The sequence below is a fragment of the Cyprinodon tularosa genome, unplaced genomic scaffold, assembly GCF_016077235.1.
Source record: "Cyprinodon tularosa strain WSP-4 unplaced genomic scaffold, ASM1607723v1 ctg51, whole genome shotgun sequence".
Classification (NCBI taxonomy): domain Eukaryota; kingdom Metazoa; phylum Chordata; class Actinopteri; order Cyprinodontiformes; family Cyprinodontidae; genus Cyprinodon; species Cyprinodon tularosa.
This window is the reverse complement of record NW_024039241.1, coordinates 2,081,097-2,098,473: the sequence shown is the minus strand read 5'-3', so window position 1 is coordinate 2,098,473 and position 17,377 is coordinate 2,081,097. Positions and strand designations below refer to the sequence as shown.

The 17,377-nt window shown below is 38.1% G+C and overlaps 1 protein-coding gene across 2 annotated transcripts; it reads right to left on the bottom strand.

Moving 5' to 3' along the window:
- Nucleotides 1-3,654: 3,654 nt before the first annotated feature.
- On the bottom strand, nucleotides 3,655-17,347 carry hic1 (hypermethylated in cancer 1). 2 transcript variants are annotated; one of them, XM_038303392.1, is made up of 2 exons: nucleotides 17,076-17,347; nucleotides 3,655-12,075 (listed from the first exon to the last, which is right to left on the bottom strand). In XM_038303392.1, the coding sequence occupies exon 2, from the start codon at nucleotides 12,056-12,058 to the stop codon at nucleotides 9,872-9,874; it is 2,187 nt and encodes a 728-aa protein (XP_038159320.1). In that variant the 5' UTR covers nucleotides 12,059-12,075; nucleotides 17,076-17,347; the 3' UTR covers nucleotides 3,655-9,871. The 2 variants fall into 2 exon arrangements, with proteins under 2 accessions (XP_038159320.1, XP_038159319.1); XM_038303391.1 differs by lacking the exon at nucleotides 17,076-17,347 and adding an exon at nucleotides 15,933-16,543.
- Nucleotides 17,348-17,377: the final 30 nt, after the last annotated feature.

The following is a 17,377-nucleotide window of genomic DNA, read 5'->3' as shown; positions in this document are numbered from 1 at the left end:
CAGAAACATATAGGAAAAATAAATTAGAATTACCATTGGTATTTGCATTAGGTGAAATAACAAGCAGCTGGTAAAAAGTACAGAAGCAGGCGAGTGCAAGTGTGTCATTCACTGAGCTGCCATTAAATCCCTCGCAAAACCAATCATATCTAATAACCTTCTACATCAGTTATAACTTGGGGGGGGGGGGGGGTAAGTAGTTTGTATGCAAAACTGAAAAGTGTTTCGCCCCCTATTTTGAGAAACTGGGTAATAATGATCTTTGTTTGTGGTTTATAATATTACAGTTTCAGGTGTTAATTGGATTTCTCTACCAGCTTTGCCAATCTAGAGAACACATTTTTGCTTTGTAAAATAGCTTGAGTTTACACCTAATAAATGGAGAATATGTTTGAACATTAATTTTTAAGACTTGTCACTCCTTGAATTTGACTTGAGCATTCTAACTCGAAGCTCTCTTTTGATCTAAACCATTTTTTATAGCTCTGGCTGCATGTTTAGGATTATTTTCCTGCTGGAAAATATTTGTTCCTCAGTCTTATGCCCCTCTCAGCCTTTAAGGTTTATTTCTTTTTGATTTTCTTTTCCATGATTCCTCTGTGTGGGGCTCCATTTTGCCATGTTTCTTTCCATCTTTCCTGTGAAAAGAAATAATCCGACAGGTTGATGCTGCTGCCACCACCGTATCTTAGAGTGGGGGTGGCTATTTTGGGTGATGTACAGAATTTTCCTCCTCATTTTGAATGTGGTTCATGTCAATCTCGTCTGACCATAATAGCTTCTATTCTCCTATTATGCTTTATGTTTCCCCTACTAGTTTTGATTTCAATAGACTTTCTCTTCGTCATTCTTTCATAAAGGCCAGATTACAAAATATTTTTTTGGTCTTTTGGGAGGTACTCCAACCTGAGCTTTAGACATCTGCACCTCCTACAGAGTTACTAAGGAATCCATGGCTGTCACTTTGATTAATTTTCTCCTCTTCCAGCCAGTCAGATCATTTCAAAGACCATGTCTTGGTAGATTTAAAGTTGGAAAAATGTTTGCGCTGTATACAATACTTTGTTCAAAGAATTTCACAAGTTGATCCTGCTTTGAACTTCACCTCAACTTTGTCCCTGACCTGTCCCATTTTCCGTTGTACTCAGGATGCTGCTGTTCATTATTGCTTTCCAATAAACCTCTTAGGCCTCAAAGAAAAGCTGTCTTTACACTAAGATCTAATGACACATAGATGGATTATGTTTACACCTCACTAATAAGGTCATTTTTGATTTTATGAAACTTTATTTTATTTAAGGGTATCAAATTACAGCCTTAATACAATTGCATGCCATACTATCAGGTTTTCATTTGTAAAAGGTTTTAGTTCTCAAAATCATAAATTACCTACTACCTCAGGTTGATCTCACCTCAAAATCCCACCAACTCACACTGAATATAGGAGTTGTAATGTGACAAAATGTATAAAGTTAAAGAGGTGTGAATGCTTTTGCAAGGCTCTGTAAGCTGTGGTTAAAAACTTTAAATCTCCCAGTTTAGCTTTTTAAATCCAGGAATGAAACAATAATGATTTATACTTTCTGCCTGAGAACCCTCTTGACCTCATGGACTCCTTTAAGCAATGTATATGTTCACAACATGTCTGATTCTTTTCATGTGTAACAATTTTAACATCCAAGTGATTCCTTCGGACAGCAACATGAGTAACTCTAACAACATTCCTGCTGGCATTTAAGAGACAGAAAAAAAAATTTGCCTTCACTCCAAGTTTGGAAAACAACATTATGTGAGACATGTGATGGATGTAAAAATGTTTCGTTGTGTTTTTCGCCCACTGGCGAAACAGCATACAGTGTAGGATGTATTTCTTGTAAGCAAATCCAGGTCATGAGCGCTTATGATTTACAACACCTGAGAGAAGAAATGCTAATTTGTTTAACGTTGAGACTGGATTTGTGGCTCGTTGCCTGATTCATATCAAACATCTGGAAGGCACTGTGATTTCTTGCGTGCTCGTGATAAGACAGATATTGCAGTGTGTGTGTGTGTGTGTGTGTGTATGCCTGCCTGGCGGTTTTGTTCCTGCTGACAGAGTAATGGATCTACTCATTGTTGCATGCGGACTTGGTGTGATGTATGAGATTCATTTGAAATTCTTCGTCCTAAATGAGGCACTCACATATCTCCATTTGGGAGATCATAAACTCAAAGGGCAGTGTACTCCTGGAGAATGTACTGAAGTATCTAATTCTTGTGGTCATTGTCACATTCAAACAAGATTTAGTGTGGTACTTTTTCGCTCCATATTTTTCAATTAATAAAAACCCATTTCATGGGAAATTTATTTGGCAAAAGCATGCAGTTGACGTGGTATAATAGTACAAATCTTTAAAAGCTGATTAAATACAAAGTAAGAAAATATACAAACTATTTCCACATTAGAAATGTGGAAATACATATACAAAAACAAAAAATGAACTCTTAAATTCATTATGCAATTTATTTTATTGCCAAGTTGATTTGGAGTATACTTGCAAAACAAAAAAAGACATTTTTCACATTGACTTTTAAAAAAATAAAAGCCTTATCAACAAAAAAATGATCAATTCATCATAAAATGCATTTTTTTATATAAAAACCCACAATTGAATTTACAGAAAAAGAAAATATAGCTATAAAACATTTAACATGCAATAAATACATTCATTTCATTAAAGCAAAGTAAGGTCAATATTGACACAAATAGGAAGAACATGTTTAAAAAAAAAATACTGTTTGGTTAAAGTAATGCTTTTAACTGTCTGCATGCTATATGCTGTTGCAGAACAGTAGAAAACATTGGAGTCTGGTCATTTTTCATAAATCTTCTGCTGCAATAATTTTTGCGACCCTGGACAAAAAAATCCAATCCATTGTAAAGTTTTGACGCCTTCATTCAGGTGTTTGCTTTCCCAATCTTTTGCCTGTGTATGTTACGGTCTCACTTTTGCATCCCTATACTTCAATCTTACCTTCTTTAGATTGTAATTCACCATATTAAGACGTAAAATACTGTTTCCAAACCAAAATAAATACTTTTATGCATAAGGACCCTGAGGCTCTTTTGTAGTTTTTTTGGCACAGGTTGGAATGGAATCTGTCACTGGAGTGGGTTTTCTTTAAAAATGGCTTTTTCAACAAGAACTGACACACCAAACGGAGCAGGGCAACCTAATTAAATCTGACCTAATCTGGTGCAGCCGTCTGCCAGCCAGCTGTGTCTGTCTGAGAGATAAAATCCTCCAAGTTCCTGCTTATTTTTGTCCTTTTTTTCTTAGTCTGAGTTTAAACTCCTAAGTTGAATTCTATAAGTGTACAGAGTCAAGCCAACATCAATGTTGTTTTATACATTTAAGCTGAACAGATGTAAAGTGACATGTGAGCGGAAACCCTTCCACTGTCCAGCTACAAAGTGCACAATGTGGGCTTTGACTTTCCCGGGTGCTAATTGTTGATCCTGAAAAGAATGTTATCTTGGAAGACGCAATGACACAAACAGTCATATCGAAAGTAGTACTGCTGCAGTCAACAATGACAAAGTAAAAACTCTTTACTGTAAGCTCTATGAAAGATACCACCAAAAAACGAATTTCTCTTCTTTGTTTTTGTTGCTTTTTTTATCCTCATCCCTTCTCTTTTTATTTGTTCTCTCCATCTTAACACATGAGTTGGCTGGTGCAGCCAAGGCACAACGTGATTGTGCAATTTCAGAAATGTTTACTTCACCGGCATCTTTCTGAGATTATTTTCCCCAGGAACATTTCCCCTCACATTATTCTGCATTTCCTCTACAACAATATGCTGTCTTTAATCTTCCTTTGGCTATACTGTTTCTTTGCTTAAAATCAGACTGTAATAGTTTTAGAATCTCATTTGGCCCATCAGTTTATACTTTCTTTAAACATGCCTTAAAAGTTCATTTTGGAAATCGATCAGGCCAAAGAGAAAAGAAGCGTAGCTCTTCACGTAAACATTTAGACAACTGTTGTCTTCTGCATAAAAAACAGCTGGAAGTTAAGCGGATAAATGGAAAAGAGGAGGGCAGAGCGAGGTGAAGAGGGAAATCAGCACTCTGTGAGGGTAAAAGGGCAGCACAGCCAAGCTGTGCACCGGGGGGGAAGAAGAGGAGTAGGAGAGCAATGGAAGCAGAGGGAGGGTGGTCTTGGGACTTCTTGGAAAAGTTGAGCCTGATTAAGACAATATAGCATTTCTTTCTTAACCAAAAATGGGATTTTTATTTATTTCGGGGAAATGAAAAAAGCAGTGGCTCTAATGAACTTGTAATTGACCTTGTTCTTCATCCAGCTGAAGCATAGAGCTGACATGACATGTAGTTAGATTGGTGCCATAAATTATATCAGATACATTATTAAATTTAATCAGATTAATTATTGTGGGATGATCTATTAATTAAGGCAGATTTATATTTTTAAGACTGCAGATCATTTTTGAGAGATTTTAAAAATGGAGTCAGTAAAAATATATTTTTTATTAATCTAATGTTCAATATAAAAATCTATTTATTTTATAACAAAACCAAAATTATGTTTTTTTTTTTACTGAAAATAAAGTGTTTTAACTTAAGTATTATGGTAGTTCTAAGTTTTTATTAAGAAAGCTGCCGTGCTGGCGCAAGAGTCAAAGTTTCTGCCCACCTATAGCTACTTTTATGTGTTGTACATTTAAGTGCATTAGCAAACAAGGTATAAGTGCTGCCTTGTTAACATGATTGTTACTAGCTAAATACAAATTGAGAACAAATGATAATTGACCTTATTTTTTCATTTATATAGATCAACATTTTCCTCCAAAAAAATCTATACATTTTTTAGCAACTTTATTATTTCAATTCTAACAGTAGAACTTTACAGTGTTTATTTAAGCATGAATACATTTAAAAACAAATTTCAAAGTATCAAATAGTGAAGCTTCATCCCAATGCATAATCAGTAAGTCTTTAGCTAGGATTAGTTTAACAGACTGACTTGTGAAACTCACAAATTGTATTGTAGCTTTGCTTTTATATCAATCATGCTTAGTAAATACTTCATTTTGGCAAAACTGTAAAATCTAATAAAAGTTAAACAGAGGTTTGAGTGCAGGTCAATTAAACTCTTCACTTCCCTAGTGTTCTTCTACTTAGCGAGTAGAACAACATATATTTTATACATAAATGTTAAGTTAGAGGGCTGGCATGATGGAAAAATATTAATATATTATTTTATATGAGTACAAATCATTTTTAAGCACCTATCGAATTCATTTCAAATGATCTTGGTTTTAACCTTTGTGGTGGCCCTGAGATATGTTTTCAGTTGGTGTGTCATCTAAATATCACTAGCAAAGGCATATGGCATAAAATCCCTTGGGGCTACATCAGTAAATTGAAGCAACGCTTCTTTTAATTTGACTGACTAAATTAGAAAGGCACAGAGAAAGAAAAAAAATGCCTACATCTTTATTGCTGATTTCCATTTTACTTTCGGAGCATGTTGGAATAATTTACAGGCCCACGCATAACTATTCACACCCTTTAAACCGGTTTCTATTTTGTCATGTTACAACCACAGCATTGTATGTATTAGATTGAGATAATACTTGATAGACAAATCAAAGTATTGCATAACTGAAACATGGAATGAAAATCTTGCATAATCTATATAAATTTTTACAAAAAAAAGTTTTATGGAAGGATAACTCTAAATTACACCTCAACGACCTGTCACTTTTAGATTTATAATCCAAAAACCTAAAAATTTAAATCACACCTATAGGGAAACTGGTCGTGTAAGCATCAAGCATGAGACTAAAGATATGACAATTCTGCCATGCGAGACAAAATGGACTGAACAAGCAGCCCAAGCTGCAGTTAGGTGGTGGAACATAACAAATTCAATCGCTGAAAGGCCCCTTTTAAAATAAAAACCTAGTTGAGATTCTGTGGTGATACCTGGAAAAAAAAAAAAAAAAAAAACATTGACACAGATACTATCCATTTTGAGTGAGCATTAAATAATTTGCTAAGAAAATGAAAATAGAAGAAAACTACATCATCAACTCAAGGGGACAGAAAAAAAATACATGCCACACTTTTCAGACTGTTAAAAAAAACAAACTAAAAAAACTCTTCATTCCACTTCATAATTATGCACTACTCTCGGGATTTATCACTTTAAATCCCAATTAAATATATTGAAGTTTGTGGTTGCAAAACAACTGAAGCTGAATCTTTCTGTTAAATAAGTAGAGGACAAATTCAGATATGATCAGCATCTCTTAAAAAAAATGAACGCACAAGTCAGGGTCACTGTACAGCTCCTAAAGCCCACAATCACTGTGACACTAAGCAGAGGTTTATTCCCAAAGAGTAAAAAAAGGAAGGAACAGAAGAGATACAGTCCATTCTTTTTTTTAAATTCAGGACTTTAGAAGTACGAGCAGGCTTTCATACGGAGACAATGGCTCGAGTCCACCCTGCTGCGCTCTCCCTGCTACTCTCCCTTACAGTATCTGCTTGTGAGCAGAAACACGCGGCACATCCTGCTTAGTGTGGCTCACCAGCCAAAAGTTCACTTCCTGCTCCTCGGCTCTTCTCCCTCACACCAACCCTATTCCCAGGACATCCATTAAACAGCCCATTTTACACTCAGATAGCAGGGTGACAGACAAACAGACAAGTAAATATTTCCCTTTCCTATAGATGCTCGGCCTTGCCCACTGTAGAAAGCATCAATGCAGTAAAGTCAATTACAAATGGTACATGCTTAGAAAAAAATGGTTCCGGCATTATCTTTCTATTTCCCCTCAGCACAGATTTTAAGTGGAAACGTTTGTTATTCTGGTGTGCTGGCAAGAAATTAGATTTTTACTTAAGCTAGTGAATGAGAGAGTGCAAGGAGACTCAAATTCCCACGACTCACATCTGCTTGTTCCTCCATTTTACAACAAATAGATCATGTTCTTTAGAACAAAAATTGCCCTTTTAGCAGTTGTTTTATACTTTTTGCTCACAGGTTTCTTTTAAGCACTAACCAACAACAAAAAAAAGCAGACTTCCTGCATATTTCTGAGCACGTACAACTTCTGTCTGGCTCGTGTCAAAAGTTCACCATCTTCAGGTGACAAAAGGGCCGAGCAACAAGAGGTTTGGTTCCGAGATACTGCCAGTCTGTTTAAGGAAGTGCTGATGAGGCATCACATCTTATGGGTAGGGGAGATATTTCCAAAACATAGCACTTGTCGCCTAGATATCAGCATACATGAGGTTGAAAAAAAAAGTGTATACCCAGGTATTAAAAACCACAAACATTTACAGCCTCTAATGGTGTAGAAATGAAAACATCAAACAAAGAACTCTTCGAGGATGACATAACAGGAACTATATATGGAAAGCAAAAACATTATCTATTTGATCTCTTCACCATAAAACTATAAAAAAGTAATGTTTAAACACAAGAAAAAACACAGGTTTAAGGCAGGGAATGGTACCCCTTAGCAAAATAAAAAAAAAGTGTATTTGTGTTAAAGATTGATATTTTAGAGCTAAGGTTTACAGAAGCTTAGCTGGGTTCAGTCCTGAGGTAAGCACCAGTTGTTTTGTTTTTTTGGCTGATTTTATTTACGTGTGTCACAATTTTAAAAGAACAGAAAGTCACAACATAAAACATGTTTGATATGATCAAATGCTACTGGAAGAGAAGCCCTTAAAGTATTGTTACATTATAAAAGCATATTCACAAGTGAGGCACAGTTTTTATGTTGTTTTCTTGTTTTGTTTTGTTTTTTCTTTAAGGCTTTCAGGATAACTAAGTCTGTCACAGTGTATATATGGCTTTAGTCTTCACATTCACCTCCAGAGGTTGATGTTGGCACTATAGTGTTAAAATGTTCTAATCAAAATTAAGGTGTATAACACAAAAAAAAAAAAAAAAAAAAAGCCAACATGCTCTTTGGTAGAAAGACTTGCAAACAAAAAAAATGTGCCTTCAAACCACAATCTTTAAGTGCTTTTTTTGTTTTCAAGTTGGAAGAATTCTATGTCAGGATATAAATGTCATATATCTCAAACTTTGGTTTGAGCATAGCAGAGAGGTGAGGCCAGGAGACACTTCCTCTGCTTGGATGTAACATTTAATAGTGGATCACAGGAGTGAGATGGCAGGCGTGAAATGGGACATCATGCCGGCAAGCAAGTGTGAATTGTCCAGGAGAAAGTGGGATTTCACAGGGATTTACTGGAGTACAGCAGCTGGGGAGTGCTGTTTCACCAAACGGCTTTCAGGGAACAGTCACAGTAGACTGCTTTCTTCTGATGGTGTTGCTGACAGATTAGCAGCCTGCTGTACTCGAAGGGAACATCCCTCTAGGTTCGTGAGTGATTTTAAGGCAAGGGGCCAATGCATAACTATGGGACATTTAAACAACAAAGATGGCCATGAGCCAGTATTGGAATTTTCATGATATATAGTGAGTACAAATACAACAGATTAACAAAACTGTGATGTATCAAATAATCTCCTAGATTGTATATTACTAGAAGAAACATGTCAATATCATCAAAATAATATAATAAACCTTGAGTGGTGGTCAAGCTGTTAAAGTAGAGTACTTGTGACCTGGGAAGGTTACAAATGCCCTGGTTCAAATCCCACAGACTCTCACTCTGGGTCCCTGAGCATTATACAAGTAAGGAATGAGAGGGGTAATTAAACTGATGCAATTATATGAGTAAAACCTTGTGTAAACCTTTATTAACTTTTGATACTGGTAACTGGCTAATGCCTAGAGTAAAGAAGTGTCCACAACAAAGCCTCTGACCACTACCTCCTCCACTCTCAATCATCACCCTGTTATCAACATAAAAACAAGTTCTGTCAGTAAAAGACAGAGGTCATTGCGATTCATTCACCTCCAGTCTTCGCCTCTCTGTTTTTACTAAAGCACAAACCAACACCCATGAGTAGGAGCTTCACTTGTCATAGGGATTAGTGTGTCATCAGCTGGATATGTGCAATCGTGTCCCACTTATGAGATCACAGGGCTTTGCTCACTCCATCTCCCAAACAGCTGAAAGCTAAGGACATTTGTCACACTGCAGAGGATGTTTTAGCTCAAGAGTGGTTGAAAGCCGGGTGTAAAAGCTGATTAAGCCACCAGTGCTGTCACATAAACAAACAGGGGCATGGGGCAAAAAGCCAAAAAACAAGGCATTATGTTTTAGCTATTTCACATAAAGGGGAAGAGCAAGCAAGAATCAAGACACACAAAGCATCCCGTACCCCAAGATTGTACAAAAATACAGTTGAGTTTCTTTTTTAAATCTGGGTAAAGTTCTGCTAAGGTCTAAACAACCCTGAATCTTGTTCTTTATGTGCTTTTTCTTTGTTGTTTTTTTATATACATAGATTATTAGTACACAGGTTTAGGGTAAGACTGCAAAGTGTCTTTGCAATGCTTTCTTTGGATTTCATCATATACAAAAATAAATTAAAAAATCCTTTTGGTTTTGACTTAGTCACTATGGCTCAATGGTTGAAATAGAAAAAAAAAATATTTGCATAGACTGTACATAAATACTGAAGTTCTTTAAATGAGCGTCCCTTGGTCACAAAAAGAAGAGCTCCTTTATGAAGGACTTAAAGCATACATTAGATGTAGAGAAAGGCACTTACAGTCTACACAGTTTGGTGTGCATAAGCCAACTAGTTCCACTTGGCCTGAGTCTGAGGTGCAGAGGAAGTAATGAAGTTGAGGTGTATGGCTTTTGAATACTGCAAACTGTGAGTGCACGCAGGCCTGTCTGTGATTTCCACTACACATGCCAAAATTATTAGCTGGGTGAGTAGTGGTCAATGGGTCGGCTGTCAGAGATTGGCTGTGGTGGAGGAGGCAGTGGTTGGCCTACAATGTCCATCTTTTCATGGGTAAGGCCCAGATGCTCTGATGCAAGTTTGGTGAGTGGGTAGAGGCTTTCTATGGCCTTGGCATCTGCCACCAATTGCTGCTGTGCTTGAATGAGAAGTTCGTTGGCCTTCTCCTGCTTCAACCCAAGGTGCTCTGCTGCATATTTGCTCAGAGGATATATGCCCTCTGCAAAGTCCAGCTTCAGTTTCCCATCTGCAGTCAGGCCCCCTGTGGTTCCCCCACTGTGCATCTTCATGTGGCTGATGAGGTTACGCTGCTGGGCAAACTTCCCCCCACACACCTGACATTCATAGGGCTTTTCCCCAGAGTGGATACGCATGTGCTCGGTGAGGCGGTACTGGCGAGTGAAGCGCATCCCACAAGAATCGCAAGCAAAAGGCTTGAGGCCCAGGTGGCTGCGCATGTGGCGGGTCATGGTGCCACGCTGTGTGAACTTCTTGCCACAGATACTGCAGGGGTAAGGCCTTGTTAGCCAGTGGGTCTTCTCATGTTGGCGCAAGGTGGCTGGATCTTTGTAAGACTTGTCGCAGTTGGAACAGCGATATGGTCTAATCATTTCCCCAATGGTTCCTGAATTTAGCGCCTGGTCAGATTTGGTCTCCAGATGTGACATACTATTAAGAGAGTTGCTGCTGTTGAGGCTTCCATAGCCATTTGTGTTACTGCCTATGCCTTTGGTGCCACTGTTACTGTTTCCCATCTCCCCACCAGAGTTGCCATACAGCTCCTCTTCTGTGTGTGTCTCCACGTGTGCATTGAGCTGTTCTGAACTTGGAAAGCCTTTATCACAGGGAATGCAAACGTACAAATTGTCCCCGAAGCTTTCTGGCTCATATGGCATGTGGAATCTTCCAATCGGTCCAGTTGGGGATGGACGGCCTTCGCTGCTCCCCGTTTCCTCTGTGCCAGAACCACTCTTGTCATCTCCTCCTTCGCTCTCCTCCCCTGGCTTGTGGTGGTTGTGATGCTGCTCTCCATTTTCACCCCCTTCCTCTTCGTCCTCATCCTCATCTTCATCTTCACCAGTGTATGGCAGTGGCTCATGTTTCACCCAGCGGTAGATGTTTCCCATTTCTCTTCCTGCCTCTCCACCTTCTGTCAGTGTTTCAGGGCTGGTTGGGCATGTGAAGCGGTCTGTCCCTTGGGAACCTGAGCGATGCAGATGAGGGAGGTGGGGGGCTAAAGGCTGATTGAGATGGGGGAAAGATGGAGGTGTGAGGGAACCTGCCTGGTCAGCAGACTCCATTTTTTCTGATGCAAATGCTCTGCCATTTGTCCCCGAGATGGGACTAGTGTCCCCACTCAGAGTCCCTTCCCGCTCCTCGTTGCTGTGACTGTTGGCCAGATGGGGTTGGGATGGCGGGAGCTGAGACTGGGAGGTGGGGCTTTTTTTAGAAAGATCAAGACCAAAGCTAGGAGAGCAATTCCTCTCAGGGTGGGCAGGGCGTCCCAGCTGAGCAGGCAGAGGTGGGAACACTTGAGAGGTCTGGTGGGCAGTGGGAGCATATAATTCACCACTATGAATGGCTATTCGATGGGGAACCAGCTCCTCAATTGATGGTGCCCTGGGTGTATTAAGAAGTCCCCCTGGAGGACAGGATTGAATCACTGGGGTAGAAACCCTATACCTGCCGCCAACTCCTAAATTCATGCTGTTTGGCCCCATTTTTGGGTACGGTAAAAATGCAGGACCTGGCCGAGGAGGGTACTTTCCATTTCTTCTCAGCTTCTTTTTACACAAAGCCACCAAGTCGAGCAGCTGCAGGTAGCTGGCTGCTGCCAGGACAGCACCTAGGTTCGGTTCAGTGGGAGAGGTGGGATCTCCTTCACTAAGACGCCCTGTGTAGATGTAGTCCAGGATGACCCTAAAGACCGCTGGACTCACCATCTCGTGGTCAAGGTTGATGAGATTGTCATGGACCACCAAGGACTTCAAGTAGTGGCTGCTGGCAGCCAGAATGTTCTTGTGAGCTCTGAAGAGGGCATTCTGCACCACAATAATGACATCACACAGAAAGCCTTTGGTGCGCTGGCTGTTAAGCTGCAGGAGGAGATCCCTAGCATGACTTGGAACTTCCATGGCATCCAGCATTGTCCTCAGTCCACCACCTACAAGAACAAATATCTGTTAAATTTTCTGCAGAAGATGTCGTTTTGAAGGCTTTGTCTTAAAAATATTCCTACTTGTCTTGCTAAGGATATGTAAAGACAATTAAAAAAAACAAAAAAAACAAACAGCATTTTAAATGAACAAGCATTTCATTTATGTCAAACAAAAAAATACATTAAATATGTTTATACAATTAGAAAAATAAAAAGTTAAACTGGCAGAAAGAATGTAACATGCAACACATGTGCAACATATGGAAGCATGTGCAGATTACCTTTTTTCTTGCTAGTTTATTGAGACTGTCAGATCAAGACTTGCATTAGATTGAAATAATCTAATCTTTCTGCTATTTTGTGAGCCAACTCTGCCAATGGCAAATTATGAATGCTAAATAAAACTTAAAATGTAAAACAAGTTTGTATTTAGTTTAAACTTTTATCTCCAGGTTAATTCACCCACTGAGTGTTAGGGACTCGTCTGAATTTATATAATTATCTCTACCTACAAAGACTAAAAGCATATTCCTAATTTTGTTATTATATTCTGTCAGATGAAATTTCTTAAAGAGAAATCTCAGCATCAGTGCCAATACACAAACACGAAAAGGGAAATATAGGCAACAAAAATTTGATTGTTAACAATAACTCTCTTTTACTTATTATTTTATAATGTAAGTTTATTCTTGGTGAATATAACTGACCCAACCAGATGAAAAAAACGTAGCCTCCATGTGTTGGAAGTGTCCATGAAGGCCAGTCTGTAACAGTGAACTTTTACTAAAGGTGAGCGTTCGCAATGGTTTTCTCATTAGCAGAAATCCAAGTCATTGCACTGACCTCCTACTCAGTGAGCAAAAGGGGAAAAAAAGGGCTTAAGTTACAGAGCCTCAGATATACATCTATTGTGTAATTGCCAGCTTCCTGCTAATGTATTCCAGTGGTAAAATCCTGAGCTTTAAACAAAGTGAGAGATGAATGTTTCACAAGTGTGATGAACCGCAGGTATACAGCAGCGGCAGGAAAGACACATCCTAAAAAAAGAGGGCTTCAGCTCTCCTTTCCACTCAGTCATATAAGGAGCAGGGAGCACACAAGGTGTAAATCAGTGTTAGACGGTTGGATACTTTGCACTGAGAAAAGATCCAGGATTCAAATGTGCACACACACACAACCTTAAACATCAACATTAATTGTTCCATCAAGCCTAAAATAAACTACATCGTGTGCTTGCATGAAAACCCTTGTATTGTTCAAGCAGTGGCAATCGAGGACAGTTTACTTCTGAGATTAAGCTTCTCAAACTGTCCCAAAGGGGCTTAATATCACTGATGGGAAACAAGCAACTAAATAAATATCATGTCATCCGTCTGATCACAGTCTTCCTGACACCAGCTCATTCACTTCTTGTTTATCTCACCCACAGTATGAGCTCTCAGAATAAGAACAAGGAAGTATATACTTTTAAAAAACATTGTGTAGCAAACTCATAGAGAAGGAACTCAAGAAGAACTGTGAGCAAAATTCTCATGCTCATTTTAATCCTTTAAAAAGTGCAGAATCTTAAAACCCATGGGGAATTCTCAGCAGAGCTTCTGCCGCATTTTTTTTTTTCAAATGCATGTTCAGCATGACAAAAAACATAATGGAAAGTTAAACACAATGAGGACTAATCAATATATAGAAAGAATAGATTATATTAAATACAATCTATTATTTTAGTCACAGGTGTTCTAGCAACGCTTTATTTTTTTATCGATGAATTAACTGTGGCAATAAAAGCTTAGATATTAAAAAGGACTCCATAAATGGGCTCTTATTCTATCACATCTTGAGCTGTCGTTGCCTATGTTACTGCCTCCGATTTCTTTTCTATAATCTGGCTTTTAATAACTACTGGTTCTTATTTTAAGTTCCGATGTCTGCCAGATCTGTTGCGTTCAGAAGAAAATGTGACGAAATGTTGATTAACGTCTAGCTTTTTATCAGTGTTGCCTTCATGATGTTGAACTAAGATACAATCTGTGTATCTCAGCAGCGTGCGCATCAAGCAGCGGCTGCATCTGAAGCAAACATGAACCTTTATGTCCCAATATATACTTGTATTAGAACAGATATCAAATAAACTGGCCTCAACAAACATTCTGTGCACCTCAATTGTGCTGTTCTTATAACACATCATTGGAGTTATGTGTTGTGGTAACAAGCTTGATAACTGTGGTTTCACCATAAAGATATCAAGTTTTTTTTTTTTACCTTAGTTGTTTTTAAAGAATGCTTCCTAAATTAAATAAAAAATGTGTAACCTAGGCCACTGTTAAACAAATACACTGCTTTCAGTAAATAAACCCTTGATCCTTATATATTTAATATGGTAGGAAAACTTTTTTTTCATGCTTACACAAGAGAAGCTAAAATGATTATTACTGTAGGACCATTAGAGAAACAATCTCTTAAACATTTTGAAGGAAATCTATGGAATTCCTGTTACATTAAAGTTGCAGTTTTGTAGTTTTGCGGGCAAAGGCCTTAACAAAAAAAAAAAAGGATTCAGTCCCTTAAACACTCAGACATCTGCTTAAAACTTTGTGTTGACATTTTCTTTGAATTTACCCACTTCATTTATCCGTTTAGTTTGAAAAAAATAATTTGTTTTATTTTTTCTGGAGATCAAAATCAACTGAATATCAGTTCCAACCGCCTCAGTGCAAGTTAAGCCCTTAGAAAGCTCTTTATAGAGTTTCAATTTGTTCAGAAGATCAGAATCAGTTTCCTGCTCTAAAGTAAGTGCATCTAAAACTCTTCACACGTTTATAAGGTTCATGTTAATTTCTGCAGAAACAGCAAAGATAGATTAAGATAATAAAGCTATTATTTTAATGTATAATCTGCAATTTCCCCTTAAATCTGAGCAGTATTAAATTTTATATTGCATTAAATTAATAAATGTACAAATAATAAAAGTTGTTCCTTTTTCTTTACTTTTAATTAGTCTGTTTGGATATTATTGTGGACTAGTTATATAAATCAGTTCAAATCCAATTTATTTGTGATTTAAATTTATTTAAATTTGGTGTGAAAGTTTGAGAAGGCGCACTTCCAACACACAGGACAACTTGCTATGAGTTTCTCTGAGGAGCGCCTCTCTCAGCCTCCACAATCTGCTTCACTGTGCTTCACTTATTGTGCAGTAAACCGTATCACGAGTGAACCCAGCTCTCTGATCTAAACTCACTAATAACTTTTTCTATCTCCAGCTAAGCAAAAGGAAAACAAAAAAAAAATTAAATAAATAAAGTGTAATCCGTACTTCGACGAAGTTTTTGAGAGCACATCTGTACCAGAGCTGTCACCAACACTAGAAATCTCGCGCTCCCCAAAGGAAACCATAGTTAAATAGGCTCTCCAATTGCGCCAAGCATTAGTGCGCACAGTATGCCATCCTTACAATATAAACACCAACTGACTGTTAGACATTTAAAAGAAAGAAAAAAAAAAGGTGAAGCAAAAACTGCTAAAACATATGTGGAATAAAAAATGCAAATTTAAGCAATATTGTATTTTAAATTTAATCACATGATTTTAAATCATGGTAACCCATTTTTACGCATCTAATAATATAGCATTATCTTGAATTTGTAATTCAGAAATGTATTTTTTATTTTTTCTATTAATACAAAAGATTTTGTTAATTATGCTGGAATTAAAATGTGTAATATAAGTGAGCGCAACATCTGGATCAACATAAATAAAATGTAAATTTTAAAAATAAATCCGCCTATTTTGTTCTGCTGCTCTTTCTGACACAAAGTGTCTAAATGTCATCCTGTGTGTTGCTGTCTGGACGGCTCAGCTCTTACCTGCATGCCCGATGTCTTCTGCCATCCGATCTAAGTCTCCCTTAATGATCATCTCAGCAGTATCTGGGAGTCATATCTGACGTTTCAGCGTTAAACTGCCAGCCTCCAAAAACCCATGCCAGTTTTCCGAGCGCGTCTGCCAGCTCTCTCTCTCTCTCTTCTTTTTTTTTTATGGTTATTAATTGATATGAATTTCTTCTCGCTCCTTGGGTCCGTCCTCCCTCCCACCCACTTTTTTCCTCCCACTGTCTCTCACTGCCCCTCCTATCTTGGTTCTTCTTAAAGAAAAAAAACATATATGCATTCATACATATATGCTTACATCCAGATCATTTCCTGTCCTCCCCTTCTTACCCCCCCTTTCTGCCTCCCTTAATTTCCTAACCTATTTTTGAGTCTGCTAAATAACAAGAACCGAGATGATAATGGAGCCTCTGTGCGCCTTAAGTGTTTTAGCGCCCCGTGTGATGTCAGTCTATAATAAAACTAAAAGGTAAAATCGAGGGCAGGAACTTTTAGTGACCCCGACGTGAACTCCTCAACACATCGTCTTAAAGGGACAGGCCGCTGTTGCGTGTATCTGATGGTAAAGTTTGGGGACAGAATTAGTCACTAGTTTTAAAACAGGTTTTATGTTAAGACATAAAACCTGGTTTGTACTCTGCTTTGTTGGATAAAGTAGTTTTTTTTAATCTCTTAAATGAGAATTACACTATCAACTTACAGCAATTAGGATGTGTGATTGGACACCTGTTGAGCAGAATAAAGCCCTCCTCCAATCATCACCTGAGTCAGGCTCAACCCCTGAATCTTTTGACAGCTATATGATAAAATATACAGGAATTATATACACACATACAGCCTATAAGTTGCTTATTTATATTTAAATTTTAAGGTTAACTAAATTATATAGGTCTATTATTTGATATTAAAAAGAAAATCTCATTATTTTATTACACAAATGTTCTCTATACATTCTTAGCAATTCTGACCACTTTTTTTTTTTTTTAGATGAATGAACACGTCAAAAATCCAGATGTTCAATCTGTGTCAGCTTCATTCACAGCATTAAAAGGAAAGCATAAAAGCAGCCCCCTGGATGAACTCCCTGCGGTCTGGATGCCATCCCTGCCCCTCTCTTACCTCCGACTCATGTCTGGTGCTCCCGCCGCGCGTTCTCGCTCCTATTCGGCATCCCCACTCTTGTAATCTCCGCTCTGTTCCCTCTGACTCCTGCTCAAACTAAAAGAAAATACAAAGAAATAAATGGCTCCTTTGCGGGACTGTCCAGGACTGTCTCTCCTTGTCCCCGTCTTAGATCGTTTTCTTTCAGCCTCTTAGACAGTCAAGTTTTTTCTCATGTTTTAACAGACTCTCTGACACTTAGGGCTGTATTTTGGGGTCCGATCGGACCAAAAGCGCAGCCCAGGCTGAGTCTGCGCGCA

Coding starts and splice junctions, on each gene's coding strand:
- hic1 (XM_038303391.1), bottom strand. CDS start 15,984: ATGATCATTAAGGGAGACTTAGATCGGATGGCAGAAGACATCGGGCAT. Junction 12,076..15,932: donor AGAAGACATCGGGCATGCAG/GTAAGAGCTGAG, acceptor TTGTTCTTGTAG/GTGGTGGACTGAGGACAATG.